This window comes from Aphelocoma coerulescens, chromosome 1 (genome assembly GCF_041296385.1).
Source record: "Aphelocoma coerulescens isolate FSJ_1873_10779 chromosome 1, UR_Acoe_1.0, whole genome shotgun sequence".
Lineage (NCBI taxonomy): Eukaryota > Metazoa > Chordata > Aves > Passeriformes > Corvidae > Aphelocoma > Aphelocoma coerulescens.
The window spans coordinates 91,812,936-91,837,619 of NC_091013.1; the positions used below are offsets into that span (position 1 = coordinate 91,812,936).

A 24,684-nucleotide genomic window follows, 5' to 3' on the forward strand; every position below is an offset into this window, starting at 1 on the left:
CTGTGGATGATCTCACAGTCCTGGTGTCTGGCCTCCCAGTCATCCAAACCACAGATTGGATATTTCACAGATATTATGGAGCTCCTCCCCAGCAGGCCTAGGGTTTTACTGGGAAAAGCAGGGTGTGGGGAGCAAATAGGGAGCTATGCACCCATGTATCATTCAACTGTATTGTGTCCAATGTACATGTTCATTTAGTACCTATATACAGGGGCTAAGTAGAACTCCAGGGTCACTAGATACAGCTACATGCTCCATAAATGTTCCCACTCCACCTCTAGATGACCAAATATTCTGGAGTCAACAGTCCAAACAGGAAGAAGATTCCCTATCTTGGTATCGAGCTCCATCTGTTGATGTGGAATTGACATCTAGTATCCTCATGGCTCACCTTACAAAGTCAAGTTTCTCATCAGATGAAATCAAAAAGGCATCCCAGATTGTGTCTTGGCTCACTAAGCAGCAAAACCCATATGGAGGCTTTGCTTCAACGCAGGTAACCCCCTTGAGCCATCATCATCTTCAAATTTGATGCTCGTTTTTTGAGAGCAATGGGTTCTAACAGCCCATAGTAAAAAAGTAAGTAAAAAGTCAATTAGAAGAGGATGTATGGATTTAAATGTCCTGGGAGTTATGGATAACCCCATGCTAAAAGCCAAAGGGAGAAGCTCGACCCTTATTGTGCTATAGCTGCAGTATGAGGGAGGGAAAGGCTAAGGACTGGGCATGCATAGGAAGCAGGAATCCTACTTTTCCTGATGTTTTTTCTCTTTCCTCAGGACACAGTTGTTGCTCTGGAAGCCCTAGCCCTGTATGCAGCCACCATCTTCAGCAAGGATAGCCCTGATCTTCAGGTTTCTCTCACTTCCAAGGGGTTCAGCCAAAACTTCAGAGTAGACAAAAGCAATCGCCTCCTCCTACAGACAGTGGAGCTGCCAGCCATTGCCCAAGATTATACCCTGCGTGTGCAGGGCCACGGGTGTCTTTTCCTGCAGGTAAGCCCCGCCAGGAAGAAAAAGTCTGTCTGGTGAAAAGCCTTGAAAGCCAGTGGACATCTTACCTGCTACTTAGCCAACAGTGAAAACAACCTGCTGCAATAACATGCAAGAATCTGGGCTTTAAGGCTGGTGGGGGTAAATGTGATCCAACAGGAAGGTAACAGCTATTCCCCAAATGAAGTCTAGGTCATCTCCACCTAGCCACAGCAGCTCCTCTCCTCCAAGAAATCCATCAGGGTCTGCACTCCTAGCAGAACCTCTGCTTCTGTTGCCTAGTTTTCTCTTACACCAATACAAGACAGCAAACAGCAGCTGAGTCTAGATGAAGGTACTCTCCAGCCAAAAAAACCCTGCTATTCTCTGCCATCCAGCCTCTTTCTGTCCTGGCAGGCCATCCTGAGGTACCACATCCCTCCCCTGAGGAGTGAGGCCACCTTTGCCCTATCTGTGCAGACGGAGTGCACCGCGCCCGACGCCACTCGGTTCCCTGTCACCATTCGTGCTCGGTAGGAGACACTCAGTTGCCCCTTCCCTCCCCTGTGCTGAGAGGCTTCTGGCACCACCAATCTCTTGATGGCAGGATTCCCCTTCACATGTGGGGTCCAAGTGCTGAGGTGACCCCATTCATTTTACTGTGCTCTCCCCAGCTGGGTGAGGCACAAGGCCCCAGAGGGGTGGCTCAGGCTGCAGTCCTGTCTTGTACCATGCCACTCACCACAAGTTCTCCCAAGGTCTGTGGGTCTCACCCCCTTCTAGGGTAAGGTCTCAAAACACTAATGATGTGAAGGTCCTGTGGGATGGACACATATTCCTAAGTGTTCCCTCCTCTACTCCTGGTTGACTGTCACACCACTCTCCTGTGCTGTACTCCTGCCTGGCTTGGGACAGAACTGCCAAGGGAACAGGCGTAGGATGTGACATTCCCTGCCATGCCTAAAGAAGGTAGCACCAGGAGGCTTCCAGGGAACTTACTCTCCTTGGCTCAGCACAATTAAAAGCGAGATCAAGGGAAGCACAAAGATTTATTACTGTACAGAAACAGGTATGCTTGCAGGAGAAACACTGGGAAGAAAGGCACATTCCTCCACCTGAGTACCAAAGCTGGGCTGGAGTATCTGGAGATTATGGCTCAGAAAGTAACATTAGTGCTGTCCCCTGGGTTCCTGCTGCAGCTACACAGGGAACCGTGTGTCCACCAACATGGTCCTGATCCAAGTGGAGCTGCTGTCTGGATACAGCCCCGTGGCAGATTCACTGGAAGAGGTGAGACTGCGAATTTGTGTCCAGCTGGGATGGGAACAGTGATGGATGTCCATCATGCAGGACTGTATGCTGAAATGTGATCATTCCTGTGGGCAGAGAAACAGGGTTATTTTCCTCCTAAGAAACCTTTATACCCAAAGTCTCTTCCAAGCTGCACCTTGCCTTTCCCTACATCAACAGATTCCCTGGCCATGTAAATATTTTGCCCATACTCTGACAAGGACAAATGCCTTTGAATATTTCTGCTTTGTATTAAAGCCTTTCTGATCTTTCCCATTTTCAGCTAAAGAAAATGCCTTTAGTGAAGAAAGTTGAAAGCAAAGCTGACCAAGTCGTTCTCTACCTGGAGGAAGTGAGTGTAATTAGGGCTAACATCATCATTAAAGGGGCTATGGACTGACAGATAGCTTTTACTCTTGTTTACTGGTTTCAATACTGTTTTAACTATCCAGAGCTGTTGTTCCTGCATACTAGCCACATTTGTTGATCTGGAGAAGTGTCAGTCAGCAGTTGTTCATCTGTAGAGCCATTTACCGGGCCACTTAACTTGAGTGAAACAAGGCAAACTCTGATGTTAAGCCTACATCTGCTGGCACTGTTCAGAGACTATTGAAAGTCCATATATATGCTGCCTGATCAGGACTGGGGAGTAGTAATAAGATACATCTAGTAAATCCAAGCAAGCCTGAAATCTTAGAAAGCTCTTAAGCAACCTGAATGCAGCAGGGAGCATACAAGATTGCTCCTGGATTTTGCCAAGATCATTTGAAACGAGACCAGATGGTTGTGTGAACAGAAGTGCTCACTCCACAGCCTCATGAATCAACAGATTAACAACCACTCCAGCTTTTTTTTGGTTCCATGAATACCTAAACAGCACCAGAAATGAGACCTGGAGCGTATTTAAAACTTCAGCATTTCTAAGGAGCATTTCTGTGATTGTTCACCCTCAGTTTCTGTCAGCAAGCTGAGCTAAGCTGGCCCCACAGGGAGTGGGTTAGTGTCACATGGATGCATTAGGCTTGCAGAGATGCTGCTTTCGCTATGTCTACAGCATAGAGCAGAAAGGCAATACAGAGAAATATTTCAGCTCAGGCTGCCAGGTAGCACAAGGTGCACCCCAATCAACAGCAGGTCATGTAACTACTCCCCTGCTGCAGATGTTCATCCACAGCTTGTATTTGTCTGGTTAATGATGAGGGTTATGTGAGACTGGACAGTAAGAGCTGATGTCACTGTGAATAAGAAAGAAGCCACTGAGGCAAGATGCATGAAGGAGCTCAGAGCAGATCTGGATGGGAAGGTGGGACTGGTGGGGAACACTAGCACTCCATTTAGGTACTTAATGCACACTGACTCTGTAGGTTTGAAGTTCCTCATGAGCAGAGTTAAATTTGGTGACCAAAAAGAGGAGATGGTCACATAATGGGAAGTAAAAGATATTTCTGAGATGTTCTAGAAAGCAGAACAGATCTGTTACAGTGGTGAGGTCTCCAATCAGGTGAAAGGGGTTGACTTACAGGACTTTATTTCTGTTTCTAATCCTTGCATTTCTTGGTCTTAGCTGACTAGACAGCCTCAAACCTACACTTTCCTGGTGGAGCAGGACATGCAAGTGAAGGATCATAAACCAGCTAATATCAAGATCTACGATTACTACATGCCAGGTGAGCTCAGATGCTGTACTGCAAAAAACCACCCAACTGTACTTCTGGAAAGAAAATTTCTGAATTTTGTTGAGTCTAAGACAATATCATCCCTGACATGGTTATCTGACTGTTCCTTAGAAGCTCTGTAGGCATGAACTTAACCTGTTGGTTTTCAAAATGGTGGGTCCTTCTCTCTGAAGCTGGCATGTAGAACCACTCAAGGTCTGGCTCTACCAATAAGAGTGGAGCAAGGAGCTGTCCTTTTGAACACTTACTTGTGGGAGACAGCAAAGGCAGAAGGACCATAGCGAGGGGATGACTCAGAAGAGTAAGGGCCCCCTCAGAAGAATGACACCAAAACCAACTTGTCCTCTGTTTTGTGGAGTCCCAAGTGGGAAGAAAGGCTAGACATATGTCAGGGATTGCTATTCCTTCAGAAAGTGAGGAATTCATAAATGTGATGGAGCTTTTTGGGACTTATGGCCTCCTGCCTTGGGTGAATCCTCACCAGCTGCAGAGTCATGGGCACACACCAGTGGTTTCATGTGTCAAGCAGAGGGGAGTTGTAGCCTGTAAACTTTGGGAACACCTCTCCTAGGAACAGTGGCACAATGCTGGATTGCTTTAGTGGGTTTTCGTCAATGTATCTCACTAGCACTTTTTTTCTTGTCTTCCAGAAGAAACTGCAGTGATAAGCTACAGTATCCCATGTGAGTGAGGTGAGGGCCCAACACCTCTTTTGTTATCACAGACATGGTCCTAAAGAATATGGAAAGGGAGGGAGATGCAGGCAAAGGCCCTTGGTCAAGAAACTTGCCAGACTGCAGGTCCAGGGTAGAATGCAATTTCCAGTGCCAAGCAAGGGTGAGTTCCTGTATCCCAGTGGTTAAACTGAGGGAAAGAGAACTGAAGTAGAAGATTTGATGTGACAAGATCACGACAGAGTTGGAGATACGTTCCAGAAAACAAGGGCTGCACATACCAAGTGCTATCACCAGACAATGCTGGCACTTTGCATCAAATACACTTTATTCACATCACCACAGTTCCTTTTCCTGGCACTTTTCCTGTAGTTTCACATCCCTGCAGCCCTGTGCACACAACGTGCCATGCTCACCCTTACTGCAGGGCCTGACTCCCTTTCAGTGCCAAGCCTTTGTCCATCTCATCCTGGCTTCTGATCCACACTACAGAATGGACACCTGTCCATCCTCTTTCCAGGCTGAGCAAAGGCAAAGCTTAAGCTTGGCCAGTGCCTGCCCCTGCTCTAAACTTTCCTTGCACCTGTGTGCTCTCCTGCCCACAGCCCACAAGACTGAGGAAAGCACCTGCTCCATGAATCACCTGTAGGGAGGCACACAGCCCTGTCTTCAGATGCCTGCCATAAGCCCCCACCTTAGTGGAGGTTCTGACATAGGCTTTGTATAGATAAAGTGAGAGAGAAGCTTAGGATCATAAAATATTCTGAGTTGGAAGGGACCCACAAGGATCATGGAGTCCAGCTCCTGTCCCTGTGCAGGACACCTCAGAGTCACACCATGTGCCTGAGAGCATTGTCCAAATGCTTCTTGAACTCCATCAGGCTTGGTGCTGTGACCACTTCCTGGGGAAACCTGTTCCAGTGCCCAGCCATCCTCTGGGTGATAAGAGGCCTGACAGTACCATTTGGTCACAAGGTGCACAAAACGTTCCTGAGTTCCCAGTGGTTACTTTTAATACTTCAAGAACAAAGATTTTTTTTTTTTTTTTTTTATCCTTTATTGTCTTCACAGGAACAGGGATAGATCCCTCCTCTGCAGTCTCTGTCCATCAGTCCTTTGTTACCCCTGCCAACTGTCACCACATGGAGATACGAAGAAAAGAGAAAATGCTTGGAATTTCCTGTTAGTTTCTGGAAGGCTCAGACTGTGCGTGGCATCTTATTAAAAGTAGGAGACTAGAACTGTCTTGACTGAATGGCTATTTGGGTTTACTGTTTTTCTCCCAAACCAGGAAAATTGCTTTTAAGAGCAGCTGGGAAAAACAAGTTCTCTACCTCTGTTCATGTGCAAATCTCTGCCCCTCCAGTTGCAGACCTGCACAGGAGGAGGTAGAGCATCCACCACTGCTTCAAAAAAGAACTGCTCCATAGACCTAGACACAGACACTTCCTGTTTCTAGCTGGGCACATGCTCCCCACTGCTTACCATTCCCCTTCCTGTCTTTGCTTATATTCTGTATTTCCCACCCAAGACCCACCATTTCCTGATGCCACTGTTGGTATCACACAGGAACTTGCTGCTTACCTCAACTACAGACAGCACTGTATTCAGCCAAGGCTCGCTCCTCTGCAAAAGGAAATAAGGAAGCTGATTGCACATGGATGCTCACAGAGAAGACTGCATGTCTTTTCCCAGCCAGAGAACCAGGAACTCGGCTCCCAACACCAGAGTAGCAGGAAATCTGCAACCCACCTGGCTGGTAGTAATCATAGATTTTGATGCTGGCTGGTTTCAGGTTCTTCACCTGAATTACTTGTTCCAGTTGCAGAATGAAAGTCTGAGATTCATCGTTGAGCTAGTGGAGATGGAAGGAAATCAGCAAGGAAGGGGAGAAAGAAGTCATAGCATCTTCATCTTCCCAGATTTGAATGTTTTCCTGGACTACATTTCTCTAATCCATTAGAGATTCTGGACTTTAAAATGGAGTATTGTGTGAGGAATAGCACTACTCTAATCCAATAACAATGAAACTGGGCAAGCTTCCTCTGCCCCCAATTCTACCAGTGCTCTTTTCTTACCTAGACCAGCCTCAGGCTTCTCACACAGATCCTTGTCCTCTGATCTCTTGCTCTCACTGTGCCACACCAAATGCTTTTGTTCTCACTTACCTTCTCCAGATAAATGTAGACCACATTAGCTTTCACTTCTATTTTCTTAACAATGGTTCTGTTCTCCAGCTAGGATAGGAAAGAATGATAGAAGGAAATTTGTGAGGATTTTCTGTAAGGTTTCCTGACCTGAGGGACCCACTGTTTTAGTGAAGGGAAGGTATAGAGCTGGACTCCATGTGGAACTGTACCTTTCTCATGCCTAAGGGCTTGAGTGGTTATGTCTTTGCTAGCCCCTCTTGGACATCCCCTGTGAGCATCTCAGGTGTGAACCACACTGACTCTGCCCAGGGCAGAGGAATCTCCCCCTCTGGGGACCAGAGGCTGTGTGGGTAGTACATGTGACTGATATGTTGGTCAGCAAATGGGTGCAGGCACCAGTAGAGATTCTTGTTATTTCATCTCACTGAGTGTTCGACTGCTTTTAAACACCTGCATGGGGGCTGTGCAAATAATTAATCTTTCTGGTTTATGGTTTAATTGAAAAAACAAAAAGAATCTTTTTAGCTAGAGTATCTCTGAGAAATCCTGTCTTAGAATTTCTGAGAATTTCTGACAAAGAAATCCTGGTGTTAGCACACCCAGCAGTACACTTTGTTTCTAGCTCAAGTCCAAATACTGTCAGTGGGAGAAGCTGAACCACCTCTGATCTCCCTTGTGGTGGCTGTAGGAAAACAACAAGTTTTGGTGCAATTGCAACAGTAAAGGTCCCCTGCAAATTTAGCTCCTCCTAGCCTGAAATAAACAATTCCCAACAGGAGTAAGCAGGCAGGATCCATTTACCCGGGTAGTGCTGGTTTTTTTTATTCCAAAGTCCTTACCAATATTCGGGATCTGGAAGTCATGATGAATCCAGACAGCAGGGAGACCTCTATGATCACCATGTTGGATGTGACTCTGCTCCCGATGTAGCTGGAGAAGAAAAAACAGACAGAGGGTCTGACTCGCTGGGGATAATGCCCTCTGAGCACCCCTTCCCTCCACCACCGCACCCTGAGCCAGGTACCCATCTGGGACGGAGGACACAGCAGCCACTGCTCCCTCTCGCAGGAGTTAGCCAGCACCTTCCCCCTCCAAGCCTTCCACCTGTCCGATTCACCCTCTGTCCTGTTCACCCCAAGGGTCAGGTCCCTCCATCAGAGCCCTGACCCTTTTCTGGCTGCTGTCCCCAAGCTCACTCCATCTTGCTGGAGGAGGAGTCAGCCCTTGGGGTCACCTGGTGAGGATGCGGACGGTGAGGACGCGCGGATTCGCCCGGCTACAGTTGGTCAGCTCTGTGCTGACACGCAGCGTGAAGATCAGAGCAGTCCCTGGGGAAGGCTCGTGGTACCTCAGCACCGCCTGCAGGATAAGGGCCAGGAGCAGAACAGACAGGCCAGGCATGATCTCATGCAGGAGAAAAGAGGCAGAGTCCTCCTCTCTCTGTGCTCATCCCCCCTGCTCACCTGAGCCAAGACACAGCTGCTGCCGTGGGCCTGCACCAGGAACTGTCCCGGGATCTCCACCAGTGCTGCCTGCTGCACCAGCAGCCGCTTCTGGCGGCTCACCTGGAAAGCCTTCCCAAAGGCCCTCTGGGACCTCACCCTCACGACTGCCTGGCCTGATGTGCTGAACGTCCTTGCTGCGTATTTCGCTAAGGCTTGCAAGGCAACAACTGTGTCCTAGAGAGGGAGAGACAGTCACTCCTCTGAAAGCATCAGCTGTAATGAACTGGCTTGGAACAGGAAGACCTCAAGAGGACTTGTGCTGCCACCCTAGGGTACAAAAGGATCCACTGCTTACCTGGGTGGAGGCAAAACCCCCGTAGGCATTTTGCTGCCGCATCAGCCACGCCACAATGGCAGCTGAAGTTGTCATGTCACCTGCATGCACCCGTGGCTTGGAGAGGTATGCCAGGAGCACGTAGGCTGTCAGTTCTATGTCCACTGACTGAGTACCAGGCCAGAAGTCTGTTGAAGCTGGAGAGCTTGGCTTGGGACTCCAGTGGATTTGTCCTCCTGCAGAAGGAAAAGGAGCATGAAGGTTATTTAGGGAGGATGTCATTTGGGTTTCAGAGGAAACAAACCCCACAGTGCTTTCAGGGCTCTTTCAGTTCATTCCCTGTGCTCAGGCCAGGATTGCTTTCTTGAACTTATTCTCCAGGGCTTCAACTTGTTTTAGCTCACAGATTCCTACCTTGTCCCTCAAAGGGATCTTGAAATCCTCCAGTCTGAGGAAACTGTTTCTGATAAGCCATCCTCACACCTTGTGAAATAACTTACTGTATTTTCACTCACATAATGCAGTTACTGCACAAATACAAGGACTATGTATGAATACATATATCATTTTTGACTGCTGTGGCTGGGCATACATTAGTCCAGAATCCCAGCAGGCAGCACCTGATTTGATGGCCTGTTCCTCCAGTTTGTACAGCAGCTCCTGGGTTGTCTCATAGTCCCCAGCCAGGGCAAAGGCATAGGCCAGCAAGGCTTCTGTGTAGATGTTGGTGATGTTGTGAACCACCTTCTGCAGGCAGCGGAGAGTAGTCTGCATCAGCTTGCTCTGTGTTGGGAGGAGACACGTGCCAAACTCTGACAGGGGTGAAATAGGGGGCTGGGGAACTCATTCCAGGGAGCCACACTAAGTCTTCCTGGTGTAGCTCCAGAGGAACCCCTTAAATTACAGACTGTCTTCAGAAAAGAGGCAGTGCAGCCCCGGTGTGCACAGGGAGCCATTGCCACCAAGCACTACTGCACCAGGCCACTTTCACAACACTCGCTCTTGCGAGGAACGACTTCATCATTTGGCCAAACATTGGCTCATTCCCAGAAGTTCCCTCCTAGATCATGTCCTGGAGAACACCAGAAACACAAGCTGGTGTGTTCCCATGGTGGTGCCCAGGAGAGCAGGAGGGAACAGGAGGGAGCTGAGCGTGCTCACCTGCAGTGGCAGACCCATCTCGAGCAGTGCTGCAGCGACGTAGGCCCCCAGAGAGATTTCATCATCCATGCTGCCCTGTGAAGGGAACGCATCTTTCACTTTTAAGGGGTGCTAGGCGGGCATACTCCCCAGAAGGAGAAGCATTCCTCTCATGTTTTCCCTCTCTTCAGGGCTGCAGAATGCAGTAGCACAGGTTGCAGAATGACTTTCTAGGATCCCTTGGGATCCCACAATCTTTTGCTGTCACAAATCTGTCCAGTCATTTCCCAGCAGTGCCACCTGCCCTGGCCCACCTTTACCTTTAGGGAGGAGTGAAAAAAGTTCCCTTTGGTGGCAAAGCAGCCACTGGGGAGCTGGTTTTGCTCTAGCCAGCGTAGGGCATCCCGGATGTTCTTGTGATCTACATAGATGTATTTTCTGGCTTGGCCAAAATTCTTGAGTACAAAAGCTGTCAACCTAGGAATAAAATGAGTTGTGAGAAAAAGAGGCAAACAAAAAAAAGAGAAAGTCAGAAGTCTCCTGGTACTTGTCCCCGAAGTAGTGACATAGTGGGGGTGCAAAAAAGAGTAATTTTCATAAAGAAAGTCAATCTAAAAGTGGAAATGGTCCACAGGACCCACCCAAGTGGCTCCTCCCCCTACCCCTGTCTTCACAGATATACTACTTATATACAACTTACATACTTTACCCAATCATCTCATGGGTGAAAAATCTCCTACTCCTTTTACCTGTTCCACTTCATCTCCCCCAAATAACTAGAGGTAATCTGGAATTCCCCATTTTCTTCCTCCCTTCCTTTCTCCATTCGTCTCAGTCAAGCACCATAGGTACAAGCTGTGCCAAGGCAGCTCCTCTCCACTCACTGAGGAGAGGATTTTTTATTGCTCTCACCTGATTTTTTTCCAGCCATGTGTACCCCTCTTGGCTGCCAGGTTACCAGCAGTGCAACCTGTTGTCTGTGGGCCAACAGCAGGGGCATAGAGACAAACAAAAGACCTTTCATCCCCTGGGACCACATCTTTGCAGTTCCACTTTCCCAGAAACTCTGCTGCCCTGCCTGACTGCTTTTTCAAGTGGCTCAAGTACCTGAGACTCTCCCTGCCAGAGAGTTCCTGCTGTCTCAATCCAAAAGAAGGAACAAACATCGTGTCAGCTTTCTCAGGCACTTTAGGTGCTCTGACCCAGACAGGAAAAATTAGAAGCGAGGGATGTTTGCAGTGCTTACCAAGTGTTTCCTTCTCCATCCTTCTGCCCAAAGAAACTATAGGAGCCATCTCTGTGCCTATAAAGAAGCTGTGTCTGATACCCTGGGGAGATGGGAACGGTGATTAATACGGCACAGGAACACAGAGGGGACAGTGCTGATGGAGTGAGTGCAAGGGCAAGAGTTACTGGTGTATTGGACACAGAGGAAGGCAGAGGGGCAAGGTGGGTCTGTGGTACTCACCACTGCGCAGGAATCCTGTAGCCCTGTCCTTGATCTCGGGGCTCAGCTGCCTCGTCTTCTCCAGGTACTGCAGCACATAGACAACAGGGGCAAACAGCACCATGTTCTGCTCCCCACAGCCGTGGGGCATCTGCACCAGGTGGCCCAGGTTCTGCAGTGCCGTCCCCATGAGGTCCCCTATGCAAGGGTGTAAGAAACAAAGAAAGTCTGAGTATGATTTGAGGTGCCTTTTCAGCCAGGCAGGGGATAATAGTGCTTCATCTCAGCACAGGAGGAAAGCACTGGAGAAAGGAGGAAAGAGGACTAAACAACAGAGTGCAAGATGGAGACTGGTGACCGTTTTGCCTCTTCCCAGCTTGGCATCATGACTTCACTATGGACTCTCTGCAGAACTTCCCCTTATCAGCTTTTGCATTCTAAAGAGCTCCAACTATAGCAAATACTGTTTGTAAAAGACTATGAGCAGAACTGCACCGGCTCAGTCTGTGTCATATAGACAAGAAAATAAAACAGCACTCAGGGAAAGGTCAAAATGCTTCTGGTCTTTAGCCAGGCCTGTTCTACCTGGCCATATGTCAAGCATCAAAATGTGAGGAAGCCAGCAGAGGTGCTAGTCAGATGGTGTGAAGGTGTCCATATGTCCTCCAGCCAGTCAGAAAAGCCTTGTATTGTTTCCTCTGCTGGGGTTCTGTTGCACAATATTCATGGCTACTTGTGCCAGGCCTGGCTTCATACCAGCACTGGCCTGCAATGCCAATAGGTTTATTTAATGGTAGGTATGGCCGGTCCCAGTCCCCTCTCCAAAGTGTTCTTTTGCAACTTTATACTGCTGGGAAAGATTTCTTCTCTCCAGGAGCTTCTGCTGTAGCAGTGAAACTTAACAGGGAGGCAAGATGGTTTTGAGCTTTACTGTTGGTATCTACACAGAAATAGCCAAGGTCCTAAAGTCCCAGTAAAAGTAAAGGCCTAGAGTCTTGGCTCCAAAGTCCAGGCTAGAAAAAGAAGGATTATTCTCCTCAGCAGATTACTTTTACCATGAAAGCCTAAGTGCTAATCCAAAATTCTGAAAGCTTGGTGTTTGCAGAGAACAGAAACACAGCATCCTCTCTTTTGGGCAGTTCCATGTCAGGTGGATCCTCTGACACCAAGTTAAGCCTTGATCTTTGGTAACAGCAGTCTGTGAGCCCAGAGTAGAAGTCACTTACCTGTGATGGAAATGGAAGCCCTGGCAGATCCCTTTACTACGTTGTCAGGGAGGCGAAGGGACACGGGTTCTTCAGCCATGTTTCCTGGTAACAGTAGGATAAAAGGCGTAGCATGAAAAACCAAGCCAAAAGCTTCTAACTGGAGGGACAAGACTGGCCCAGGTACAGGGGACACTGCCTACATCCTGCTCACACCCACTGTCCTGGTCATTGCACCAAGCTGCATTGCCTGGAAACTTTTCTGATTAGGACATACATGAGAGCTGCTGGTGGGGCCGAGGGCTCACCAAGCTTCACTTCAGCTCAATTCACTACCTGCCACAAGGCTCACAAGAATCACAGCTGGACATCACTCAACAGGGGAACATCCTGGAGACACTTGCAATGCTGCAGGGACAGGATGGGAGGGCTGGAGCAGCTCTCATTGGTGCCTACCAGGAACATCCAGGGACTGCAGTGAGGGAAGGAGGCTACAGAGCAGGATTTTGCCACCGATACTCAGTGGCAAATTCAGTAGGACAGCACATGTGGGAGTAATATTTCTTGTTCTTTTCTGTCTAATAAGAAGTGAAATTTCCTATGTGAAAAATAATTTCAAAACATTCTTTCATCAGACTTCCCACAGTTTAGTTCTACTCTCAGGTGTAGTTATTTCAGGCTGCAGAACCCATTCAGGCTGTGCACATACCTCGTGTCAGACACATACCTCCTCTTGGGCACAGACGGGAGCTGTGAGACTTCTCCACTAACATACCCTCTGGCTGCCAGGGCAGAAACATGAACGTGGAACAGGAGAAACAAGAATACACATAAAATTGCCAAATGACAGAAACATTTCAGAGCAAGTTCAAGTGTGATTTCAGAGGTCAGGGACTCCACCCTCCTCATTTTTGGCAGATCTGCCTGCTTCACTGCTCAAAGGATCAAGAGTAAGCCCGAGGGACACGGCTCTCTGGCCAGTGAGCACATACAAAAGCTCAGGTACTGCATGAAAAGCAGGGAAAGGTACAGGGAGAAACACAGACGTAGGAATGCAGCTCTAAAAAAAGAGTACTGCAAGAAAGGAACAGGCTTGGCTAGCTCCTGGGAGAAACAAAGTGAACTAAGCCACAGCTTTGGTATGCTATTTCTGGCCAAAATCTGAGGTGATAAAACCATTTAGCCCACCTCAGTCTGCCTTCCCCCTGGGGCAGGGATATCATAGACAGAAGTGAGCCTGTTCTCATACTGACCTGGACCAGCAAGCGTTTGGTCAGCGTGTGCCTCCCCCTCACAGCAGCTGGCAAGGGCTTCCTGCCCCCACACCGTGACGTGCTGTCCAGTACCTCTGTCCTCACTGTGATATTCAGAGTCCCTAGCAAATAAATTCAACAGAGTCCTTTTCTGATACCTGTGGCCAAATGGAGTAAACTTGCTTTAATCAACAGTGGTCTGAGATGCTTTGGGTTGTTGGCCTTCATGGCCTCGGTGGTTTGGCCAGTAAAGGTGAGCCAGCCAGTGCTGACTGCTTGTTCAGGCACCCTGAGCATGAAGGAACTTGGTACTGCCTCACCTGCAGTGACTTCACTGCACTGCAACATGACTGGAACAACAGAGGGTCCAGCAGCCCTCAGACCCAGCATACCCTTTCCATTGCATATGAAGCACAGGACCAGCAATACAAAGTTCCCCCACCCACATCCATGCAGCCTCTTCCTCCCCAGCTGATCCCACAGCCCTCTCTTCAGGAGTCCCCCATGCCACCCTTTCAGTTCCTGCCCCCTCTGATGAGTCTGTCTAAGAAGAGAGAAACAAAGCAAACATGATGGATTGCATGTTTGAACCATTAAGGTCAAAATTCAGGATTCAGAGGAGACACGGCTCTGCCAGCTTCTCTGGACCTCCCACTCTCTTTCACCTCAGTTTTAGGGTTCCCCATCACCAGTCCCTTTTTGCTGCCATACCCAGCTGGACTGCTGTCACATTCCACATGAAGGTCTTGGACTCCTCTGCACACAGACACTCCTTGTCCCTGCAAGTCTGACATGGCTCCACCTGGAAGTCTGAGGATTTAATCAGGGCCACATGGATCTGAGGGAATGATGGATGCAGGTGAGTGACTGGGCAACTCAGGTGAGATGGCTTGGCACAACAAGCTCTAAAATTGGAGGGCACGGTGGGCCTGTCCCACACACACAAGCATGCACCTGTATGCACTGCTGCAGGTAGCTGAAGACAGTGGCCTTCATCAGGAAGGTCTCTCCATGGATGACAGAATACGGCAGCATCACATCCACAAAGAAGGGCTGAACTGTTCTGAGGCTCATGGTCGGGGCAAGGCCAAAGCCCCTCCCAGCCAAGCAGAACATCTTGACTTTCCACTCTGCAGCAGCAGCAGGCGCTGTGACCGAGACATTCCTGCTGCCATTAGAGCTGAGAGGAAGAGAGAACTTGCATGAAGAGATTCATCTGCTAGTGGAGAGGGAAGGAGATGCAATGAGGAGTGCTCATGGCCCTGCTGAGGGAGGTGACACAGGTCCTCATGCTTGGATCAGCCTCTGCTGTACTACCAAAGACTTTTGCTCCAGTGGTTCACAGCAAGGCAGCTCTCAGCAATTTCTTCCCTAGAGCCATAAACCCTCTTTAAATGCCATCAGTAATGGCTTTATGTCCTTCTCCTGAGCAAGACACTAGCCAAGCATTCCAGCTCTGTACATTCACTCAATGCTCTGGAAAAGCAGCAGCACCATATCCCCCTGCATGCTGATTCATCAGTCTTAACCCAAGCACTGTGGCAACAAGGGCTACAGGTTTAGCTGGTGCACCCACCAAAATGAGAAGTTGGTAGAGTATACTCCAATATGTGGTGGTTTGGTCTGGAAGTGTACAGCTGTTCTCTAAATCTGTGTACACTTCAGTTCTGCACCTCAAAGTCCTTCAGTGTGACATACTACAAATGCAGGGAAGAGCCACAGAATTCCCATGCAGAGGTCTCTTCACATCTATTTTACACAAACTCAAGTCGGCCAAAACTATATAACAAAGGGTCAGCCTTCTGTCCATTTGTAAAGTCAGGAATCACTTACCCAACAGAGTACACATTCCAGATCCAAGTTTCAGGGAAATAGTGGTGAAATCTTCTGTGAGTTGTGAATTGGGGTTGTTCCTCAGTGATTCTTTGGTCTTCTGTAGAAGGCACCCCTGAAAAAAAGAATAAGGAGTCCCACCAGAGTGGGAGAGGTGAACCTTGCCAACCACAGACAGCCTAGCACTGGGGCTGGAGGAAAAGCAAGCAGTGAGGGAGACATGAGAAGATTCTGGCAAAGGAAAGCACAAAGGAGTGGACTGATTCCACGGGAGAGATTAAAAATGAAGGGAAAAGAGAGTTGCAGCAGGAGAAGCAGCTTGCAGCGAGCTGATTGGAAGGTTTCCAAGACTTGGTTAGACAAAGCCCCTTCCTGACCTGACCCAGAGTTGTTGCTTAAAAGACTAAGGACCTTCAGAGAGCTGTTTCAACCAACACTTCTACAATTCTGTGAGTAATCATACTGTTTGCTTGCTGCACAAAACTCCCATTCCACTGCAAGAAATGGTTTCAATACAGGATGGCGTGTGAGCCAGCTTAGTATGGCTATCGAGTGCAAACTGAGACATAGAGGAAGAACATGACTGTCTCTGTGGCCACAAGTGGGGATAGAAGCTGGGTCTCAGCACAGCCTGGGGAATGGGAATAGACACCGGGAAACAGATCCTGGCCCACACTTGGATTTGTCCATGAGAAAAGGGAGGGCCATCCTTTAATGTCAGGGACAGTCCAGGTAGTAACATTCTTCATAGTGCTTTTTTACAGGGACTGGGTCACTGCTACTGAGTCTGATAGACTGGGCAGATAGATTGTGACAGCAGCATCTGAAACTCCTAAGAGAGACAATATCCACCACCAGCAAACCGCAAAGATCAGAGGGCTCTGCCACCTGATGTGATCTCATGTCCCAGGTAGACTCAAAGTGCAGCTCACCCATGATTGGTTTCCTATCCGCCCGACGAGAGCACTGAGAGGGCTTCTTGATTACAAGGTTTGAGAAGACTTTAAGTCCCATGTTCTGTTAGGAAAAGAAGGAGAGCAGGGAAGGCACAAGAGTGTCTGTGAGTGGGGAAGATTGACAACTGCTCTTCAAAATTATTCTGAAAACCATTGGGTTCAGGACAACCCAGTGCCCAGGCAGCCCAGAGCAGCACTGGCCCACGGAGACATGGTGCTGAGGGAGGCATGGAGGAGATCTGCCCTAAAGACACCAAGGGGTCTGCCTGGGAACTGCCCAAAACAGAGGCAAAGAGCAGGCTAACAACTAAGCCATGTCAAAGATCTGTGGTCTAATGTTTAGGAGCACTCCCACATCTTTTCTCTAATACTGTAGACAGTACACAACCCAGGACCTCCTTCCTTGTCCCCATTCAAGTCTGAAAGAATGGAGCTTAATGGTCCAAAATTTCATCACCTTGCTTTGTGCATCTGTGGAGGGAAATACACGTATTCCTACTCATAATGGGATTGTACATCTCTTGAGACAACACAGCTCAGTTCAGGGCAGACAGCAGGGTCTGTCAGGAGGAGGCAAGGCCTTCTCAGACTGTCTGGAGAGAAAACATCTCAGATGCTCATAATTGCAACAGGTCTGGGAAACTTCATGAAGTGATTACCCGGAAGAGGTTAAAGATGTCAGGCTGGAAGGAATTCTGTGGCCTCCCTCGTAGCAGAGATGATGAGGACTGGGGCTGCACACAGCGATCTGAATGCTCTTCTACTTGGCCAGGGTATCCATGTTGGTAGGCAGCAGGGAACAAACCATAGACCTAGGGAAACTCACAGGCAGGGAGGGATTGGGCAAGGAGCAGATACCTCCAGATGCTTCACTCCATCCTCTCCTAGCACACACGTCAGTTCTTGTCCTTCTCCCTAGGCAGGCCCTGCTTTCTCCTTCACACACAGACCTCCTCATTCATTGGCCTCCAGTTCCCCTTGCCACAGCCCCTGCCTGACTCGCCCAGCTCACCCATCACTCCTGAGGCTTTGCCTGGTTGCACAGACACTCACCATTTGGCTGGTCAGCTCACTGTCTGGTCTGGTGAAGAATATGTTTTCATCCACTGCCTGGACTGCACACAGGGATCCAGGCGCTGCCTGCAGCTGGAGCTGCACTGCTGACCCTGTGTGGGCTTCTTTATCTGGGAATCCTACCTTGACCTTCAGCAACACACCAGGAAAGGAATATGAAAAAGAAAGAGGTGTGAGGAAGCTGACAGACAGGTAACAGACAGAAAGAGGGAGGCCAGCTGGGGTCTCCCCTGCTCAGCCACTGCTATGAACAGAAGTCCCTGCTGAAGCTTTCCTGGTCCCTGGGCACTGTGCTGCAGATATCTCTTTCATCTCTTCTGCCCAGTTCTCTCTTGGAAGGATCTGAGGGTCTCCTTCCCCCAGGCCTCCTGACTCCTGCTCATCAGCTCTCCCCCAGCCACAGAGGTGTCTCACCTGGTTTTGGAAGCACAAGGCAACATCAAAACGGATGCTGTCAGCTGTGACCCCTCCGTTGGGGAAGATGGCATACACCACTAAGGAAGGCGATGGAGACAAGTCAGCAGTGAAGGTCAAAGGGATGGAGAACGAGCCCTTCAACACTGGGGAAGGAAAGGCAAAGTGTTTTCATCATAGGCCCACCGAGACCTCCTGCCCTTCTTCTTTTTGTGCTGTATAATCCCACAATGTCAAACCAACTCCTGCTGCTGCACTGTCTGCCCTCTCTCTCCATTCTCTGATCCTATGTACTCCATCTTCCCCTACATCCTCCCCGTCTCTCTTCCCATCATTGTTTCATTCTGTCCTTTTGCCCTCTTCCAGCTGACACAATTGCTTCCTCGGCCTCCCTCTGTCCTGTTTGCTGACTGGTCTGGACCTATAGATTGAAGAAACTTTGGAGAAACTCCAGCAACTCTCATATTCAACCTAGAACCCAACTGGGTGCAACTGTTTCCCCTTCTCTGCTACAACTTACTGTTCAGTTTCCCGATCTGGATATTCCTCTGACCCCTGACAACAATTCCAGACTTGCCAGTGACCTGCAGGAGGAGGGACACGGGATGAGCAGACTGCTGTTTGCCACCAGAGTGCATTCACACTTACCGATGTGCATCTTGCTCTCAAAAACAAAATAAAACCCTGAATTAACTGTGGGCTCAACCTAACCCCAGACTTCAGGAGATTTGCAGACACCACAGCTGGGAGGAGAAGCTTTAACACAGGAGATTCTGGTCTAGTCTGTTCATGAGGGCAATGGATGGGTAGTGGGTTCACTACAGATTTGTGAGTGACAGCTAAAGTGTTTCTCATCTAGTAGGCTGGCCTCCAGACCAGACCAAAATCCATTTCCACTGAGCAGCTCTTTGATAACCAGGGTGAAAAAGGGATACCCATCCACTTTTAAAGGGAGAAGACATTTCCAGCTGCAGCCTTGGCAGAGGCTAAGGGGGTGATGGGCTACGAAGACAGAAACCTCCTCCCATCCATGGAGGTGACTGGAGCCCCAGCACCAGCATCATGGTGTGGCTAGGCTGAGCCTTAGTGGGTGTAGCATTCACCCAGTTCCCTGAGAACAAGGTTTAGCTGTCAGCCCTCCAGGGATGACCTAAATTATATTCTCAAATTTTCATTGGGGTCTGGTCCTGTCAGTACAGCCCTTCCCCCCAGGTTATCTACTACCCTCACTCACATAATATGCAAAACTTATACGGCTGGTGTCTTCTCCCAGGTCATCCCTGCTGAGTGTGAAGGTCACCTGGACATTCTGCTTGAGCCCACAAGGCAGTGTTTCCGTGGGTGGGTGTATGTCCAGGAAGCTCTTGGTTGTGACATGGAAGGGCTGCAGGTGATGGTAAGCAGGTGAGTAACTGAAGTCAGTCCTTCGAGCAGTGCGCATGAGCTCCTCCAGTGTGAACCTCCCCTGAAAGGGCACCAGAGACACACAGAAATGAAGAGTTTCATGCTTCAGTGCTTTGTTAGGCTGTCATCAGCTTGGTTTGGGAAAGGCTGTTGGCTTGGTGCCTTCCAACCGGCTCTGCGAAGAGCTGTGTGGTGAGCCCAGGCCTGTGCTGGCAGGGGGCTGCAGGGCAGGACCAGGGAGCACAGGTAGAGCTCAAGGACTTGCACTTTCCCATATGCAGAGGTGGTGTTTACCTCCAAAGAGACTGATGAGCTGTTCCAGGCAGTTGTGTCGAGGTTGAACGATGCTATTCCACTGTCATCTGTGATGTACGTTTTGATAAACCGGCGCCTCATGACCCTTATCACAAGGAAAACCTTCCTGTTTTTCATACCAGTTCCATAGTGATCCTGAACCTTAATCTGGTGACAACAGGGTGAGGCAGGAAAGCCAAAATCAGGTATTTCTTCCAATGTCATACCCAAAACCTTCCTTTCTGACCAACATAGACCTTCCCGTGTAGGTCACCTACAGACTTCAGTCTGGCCCCAAGAAGACAGGAGAACTGTACAACTCCCCCATCTCTGAAGTGAAGCTGAGCATGGTTAAAATCTGTCTGCTCCAAAAGGTGTGTGTGACTAGAACACAAGGAGCTTCTCTCCTAGCCAACAGCTGAGGCATCCTTGCATCCCAGCATCCCTGCTGAGACACCACTCGTTGCTCTCAGCAGATGCTGGAGCTGTAAACACAACAGGGAATCTGAAATGCAGCCACTGTAGCCACACTGTCAAGCAATGTGACACAGTGCAAGGAAAAGTACTCTGAGGAGCAGGAAATGCTTTGGGTCAGCTAGATTTACCAGATGCTATATTCCTTGGCAAATGATGGGGAGCAAAAAAGCAAGGGAAGAAATTCACCTTCCCCCTGTATGGTACTCCAGGGATGTAATATTCATTGGGTGTCTCAAATACTGCCCTTGCAGCTGTCCTGGAGATGAGGATTTGGCTGGAGGTGTTGATCTGCACCCCTGTTGGAATGCGGAGTGCAAGGGAAGCAGGATCAGTACCAGAGGTGAATACTGCACTCTAGTTTAATCTCACTTTGTTATTCCCAACCCCTCTTAGCAGAGTGTCTGAAACTTCCTTCCTAACACCAGCATTCTTCAAGGTTTGGAGGCTGCTCCTGTGGCAGCTCCTCCTTTAGTTAAGCTGTCTGCTAGCCTCTTAGTAGCCTCATGGACCCACCACCACTCATCCAGCTCCCCGCCACTCCTCATCCTCCTGCTGCTGGCAGAGTAGCTCTCCATGCCCTGTGATGATCCCAGCAGCAGGGAGGAGGAGAGGGGGTGGTGTGCCCTCTCTGATCCTCAAACCCCTAGAATGGTTCCTCTTGCCCTTGTACCTTCCCTGCTGAGCCCCTGAGTACCTGTGCCCATCTCCAGGAGAGAGGCTTCTGCCTGAAGTTTGTTGTCTTCCTCACTGGGAGTCAGATTGAAGACTGATGTGCTGACAGAAGGGGTGAAACACCCATTGCTCACCGTCTGCAGTAGGGAGTGATAGGTATTATTTGGGGCTCAGGAGAAGGGAAGGGCCAGAAGTGTAAGGGATTAGTCATTCTCTCATAACTATCAGCTACAAATAATAATGCAGAACTCATAAAACACAGGAACATGTTCCCCAGGGAGGCGGTGGATGCTTCATCCCCAGAAACATTCAAGGTCAGACCGGACGGGGCTCTGAGCAGTTCATTCTGTTCACTCAGCCCCTGACACTCCACCCTGTGTGGTGCTTCTTTACTGCCCATATACCTTCCAGGATTTTACTCACAGGACCGCTGTATTCCCTACAGATGTCCTTGCTGGTATTCTGGGGCCACTTCCTTGCTTTCTGGCACACAGTGACACGCATGGTTCCTCGCACGGCTTTCCCATAGCTGTATCTGCAGGGAGAACACCGGGGGAGCCCCTGGGCAGAAGCACTGTGTGTTTTGTCCAGCACATTGCTCCACACAGGTGTCTTTAATGATGAAGGTTTTACTGCAGCTGGCAAGCAGGCAGGCACAAATTAAAATACAGCACTTTGAGTGCTTTGGGAGTGCAATAGCATGGTCTGACATCGAACAGATGCAGAAACAAAGCACAGACAGGAACAGACCCACACCCTCTGGACCTCTCCCATTTCTGGGCACTTGCTGTCCTGGAATTGTGGGCAGACTCAGAGAGTGGACATGATTTATCCACTCAGTGAAGATATTAATTCAAGGGGAACGCAGCAGAAACATGTGTCCCTGCAGACAACAACAAATTGTCCCTACAGCAACAGCAAATTGCAGTAATAGAGCCACAGAGTGACCTCAGACCTGCCTCACTATGGGCTTATCTCATGATCAGGGCTCTTGTTTCCATCATCAGACCTGATCTGCTGATTTTTAGGTATTTCCTCTGCCTGCTTTGCTGCCTTTCCTTGCTTTGACTCCTCTCTGACTTGCCCTTTGGAGCAATGGTCTTGATGATATCAGTAAAAAGATGACATCTATGACCCATCCTGGTTTTTCAGAGTGGTGTACTATTTGCTACTACAACCTCATATGATGTAATTGTAACTGCCTCAATTAATGAGAAATTATGTCAGACCAATCGGTGGCAAAAGAGACACCAAAAGTCTCCGGAGAATTCAGCCCCAAATACAAATGAGCTCACATGCTTTTGAGTGCTTTTGAGCTCATTGTCCTCCCTTCGTTGTGTTTACACTGTCAGAGGTCCTGCCCTCCTTCCCACCCTTATCTGCCCATTTTTTTGCTGATAACCACATAAGTAGAGAAATCTATCTACTGCTTCTAAGAAGGCAGTAAGTTCAGTAGCATGTAAGTGAGAAGGAAAGGCATAAACTCCTAAAGAAATGCCAGCTCCTGCTCCTTTACCTCAGCAGATCTGTCCCATATCTGGTGTTTTTCCCCACATAAGATCTTTCAATGCTGGATAGACACAGCTTCCAAAGGAGGGTATCTCTTGCCCAGGACAAGTCTCCCTATAGCTGGATGTTCTCTCTCATGTGTGGCTCATGTAGCTTTTCCCCAAGGAGGAACCAGTTTGACTGGTTCAGTTTGACTCTTGAACTATTTGGAATTCTTCTAAAGGAACGGCCCTGTTTGACCCTTGAGCCATCTCTCTTTGATAGAATAAAAACATAGGAGACGTATGGAAGGAGAGACACAGTTTTGATGAGATCCTTCCTTTCCCCTGAACATTCTCCTTACCTGCCACACACTCGCAGGGGGAAGGTTTTGTCTGAAGCATAAATCTGAGCCGGTCCCTCGAAGAAAACATCAAACTTTTGCAACACTGGAACAAAAACCTCAGAGTTATTCTATCAAGGGCAAAAGGCCACCTGGACACAGAAACACAAAAGGGAAGAGTGTGTTTCCATGAAGGAACACGTTAATGAGGTATAAGAAAGCATTAATTAAAAACAGGGAAACCAAAGAAAGAATTCCCCTTTTTTTCCTTCCAACAGTCTTGCAGAGGTCTTTAGTGTATTCTAACTCTGTGCCAGAAGACACCCTCTCCAGGAATCTCCAGCATAACCTCCCTTGTGCTGATTTCTGATATTACCCATAGATTTGTATTCAGTTGTAGCTCTCAGGCAGTAAATCCTCTTTTACAGTATTTGACTGTACATTGTTATACAGACAGGCAAGCAACAAACAAGCAACTTCTTCCATCCCTTTCTTCATTCTCCTTACCACGTTCTTCCACCTTAAAGGTACTGGACTGGACTGAACCGGACTTAAAGGACTGGGCACTGACGGTGTAAATCCCCAGGGAAAGTTCATCAGCCAGCTGGAAAGAGAGATCTGCAATGCCTTGTTTTGGTCTCACATCCAGCCACTGGACAATGCGGTTTTGGTTTGGGTCCTGCAGTGCAAGGGAAGGAAAGAAGAGGCAGTCATCAGCAATGCCTGCTATTGTCTACCCAGAGCCCACTGGATTCAAAGGCATTTCAGATATTTCAGAGGCTTTCACAGGCTCCTGCTGGTTTTAACCCAGATGGTGATGCTGGAGCACCAACAGAGGTGAACCCAACCCACCCAGGTTTACTCTGCTCTGTACAGCCATGGAAAAAGAAGGTATGGAAGGTCCTGACATTTAGACTCTCCAGTCTCCAGTAAAGATGAACTGTAAGAATTAGCTAAAGCCTGGCTGGCATTCCTGAATGTAGAAATGGATGAAGTTGAACCATTTGTATCGCCAAGACTTGTTAACAAGAAGCATTTGGACAGAGAATGTGCATGCATAGAGCCTAAGAAAAGTAACTTGAACCAGTAAGGCAGCATCCTAGGTACTATCCATACTGAAATACCTTTCCTCATAACATCTGAGGAGTCTGGAACACCCACCTGGATTTCCACCATGGAGTACTGCAAAGCAAACAGACGGCACTGTCAAAAACTGGCATGACATAGCAACCTGCAGGTAAACTTCTCTTACCCACCCAGCCCCTCTACTGTGACAAACATTATGGTACAAGAGCCTTGATCCTACTGAAAGGAGGACAATTGCTTTGAGATAGTAAGGGAAATTAGTAACACAGAAATCTATGTTGTTTTGATTTGGTTTTTGATCCCTGAATTTTTAAGACGCGCTTTGACAGGTATCCTTTGGTAGGTATTCTACAACCATGAAAGCTAGAATTTGCTATAATAAAATGGGCAAGAGTAGGAAGACTCTCAAATACCACCATCCCAAGTTCACAAACATTAAATGGCCTCAGTTTTGTAACATATATCCCAATAATTAGCAAAACTGCATCACCTATAGGAAGAATACTCCCCACACCTTCTTTTAAAATCCCTGGCATAGGAGGTAAGGCTGGGAGTTTTGAATTAATGCTGACTGCAGCTGACAGTGACAGGGAGGGACAAGGAGGACACACTTCAGCCCTTCTAGGCCCATTAGTTCTCTGTTCTTATATCACTGCACATACCATCCAGGAGGCAGTACTGGTGAAGAACCCCTAATTTGGGAGCACAAAGCATAAGGAGACAGGAGCAAGGCTTGGGAGAGTAACCAGACTGTAAACATGCAATTGACATGTAATTTACATTATTCATCATTCTAAGCTTTCATACAAGTTATCAGAAGCAACTGTTTTCATTGAAATAAAAAAAAAAAAAAGAGTGCAGGTTAACCTGCTCGTGAACAGCATCAATATTAAATTCAACTCATCTAATTTACAAACTAGATATTATAGCTTTAATGCTGCAGTGCACTCAAGCCTTTATAATAGCTTTGGCTAAACATGACCTCTTTGAATTTTCATCACAGCATAATTAACAGTTACAATGTTGATTTGCTTATACTTACACACAGACATCAAGTA

General features: G+C 48.3%; 2 protein-coding genes across 4 annotated transcripts in view; one reads left to right on the plus strand and one right to left on the minus strand.

The window, feature by feature from the left end:
- LOC138111427 (alpha-2-macroglobulin-like protein 1) overlaps positions 1–5,852 on the plus strand; it is a 25,888-nt gene extending 20,036 nt beyond the window's left edge. For all 3 annotated transcript variants that reach the window (XM_069017192.1, XM_069017201.1, XM_069017210.1), the window contains exons 29-35: positions 282–496; positions 780–995; positions 1,389–1,504; positions 2,171–2,261; positions 2,545–2,613; positions 3,826–3,928; positions 4,588–5,852. In XM_069017192.1, coding sequence (XP_068873293.1) covers positions 282–496; positions 780–995; positions 1,389–1,504; positions 2,171–2,261; positions 2,545–2,613; positions 3,826–3,928; positions 4,588–4,628 — 851 coding nt within the window. In that variant the 3' untranslated portion in view covers positions 4,629–5,852. The remainder of the gene's footprint in view (positions 1–281; positions 497–779; positions 996–1,388; positions 1,505–2,170; positions 2,262–2,544; positions 2,614–3,825; positions 3,929–4,587) is intronic.
- LOC138117396 (alpha-2-macroglobulin-like protein 1) overlaps positions 2,262–24,684 on the minus strand; it is a 25,994-nt gene continuing 3,571 nt past the window's right edge. Inside the window, exons 5-36 of the mRNA XM_069027662.1 lie at positions 23,702–23,722; positions 23,048–23,219; positions 22,562–22,646; positions 21,133–21,244; positions 20,732–20,846; positions 20,224–20,333; positions 19,561–19,728; positions 19,097–19,327; positions 18,383–18,446; positions 17,863–18,008; positions 17,428–17,577; positions 17,034–17,186; positions 16,351–16,435; positions 15,419–15,533; positions 14,540–14,765; positions 14,297–14,423; positions 13,586–13,707; positions 13,060–13,114; positions 12,354–12,437; positions 11,149–11,325; positions 10,927–11,008; positions 10,001–10,157; positions 9,702–9,776; positions 9,161–9,323; positions 8,562–8,776; positions 8,225–8,440; positions 7,996–8,120; positions 7,601–7,691; positions 6,780–6,848; positions 6,364–6,466; positions 6,196–6,237; positions 2,262–2,347 (exon numbers count right to left, since the gene is read on the minus strand). Coding sequence (XP_068883763.1) covers positions 6,197–6,237; positions 6,364–6,466; positions 6,780–6,848; positions 7,601–7,691; positions 7,996–8,120; positions 8,225–8,440; positions 8,562–8,776; positions 9,161–9,323; positions 9,702–9,776; positions 10,001–10,157; positions 10,927–11,008; positions 11,149–11,325; positions 12,354–12,437; positions 13,060–13,114; positions 13,586–13,707; positions 14,297–14,423; positions 14,540–14,765; positions 15,419–15,533; positions 16,351–16,435; positions 17,034–17,186; positions 17,428–17,577; positions 17,863–18,008; positions 18,383–18,446; positions 19,097–19,327; positions 19,561–19,728; positions 20,224–20,333; positions 20,732–20,846; positions 21,133–21,244; positions 22,562–22,646; positions 23,048–23,219; positions 23,702–23,722 — 3,855 coding nt within the window. The 3' untranslated portion in view covers positions 2,262–2,347; position 6,196. The remainder of the gene's footprint in view (positions 2,348–6,195; positions 6,238–6,363; positions 6,467–6,779; positions 6,849–7,600; positions 7,692–7,995; positions 8,121–8,224; positions 8,441–8,561; positions 8,777–9,160; positions 9,324–9,701; positions 9,777–10,000; positions 10,158–10,926; positions 11,009–11,148; positions 11,326–12,353; positions 12,438–13,059; positions 13,115–13,585; positions 13,708–14,296; positions 14,424–14,539; positions 14,766–15,418; positions 15,534–16,350; positions 16,436–17,033; positions 17,187–17,427; positions 17,578–17,862; positions 18,009–18,382; positions 18,447–19,096; positions 19,328–19,560; positions 19,729–20,223; positions 20,334–20,731; positions 20,847–21,132; positions 21,245–22,561; positions 22,647–23,047; positions 23,220–23,701; positions 23,723–24,684) is intronic.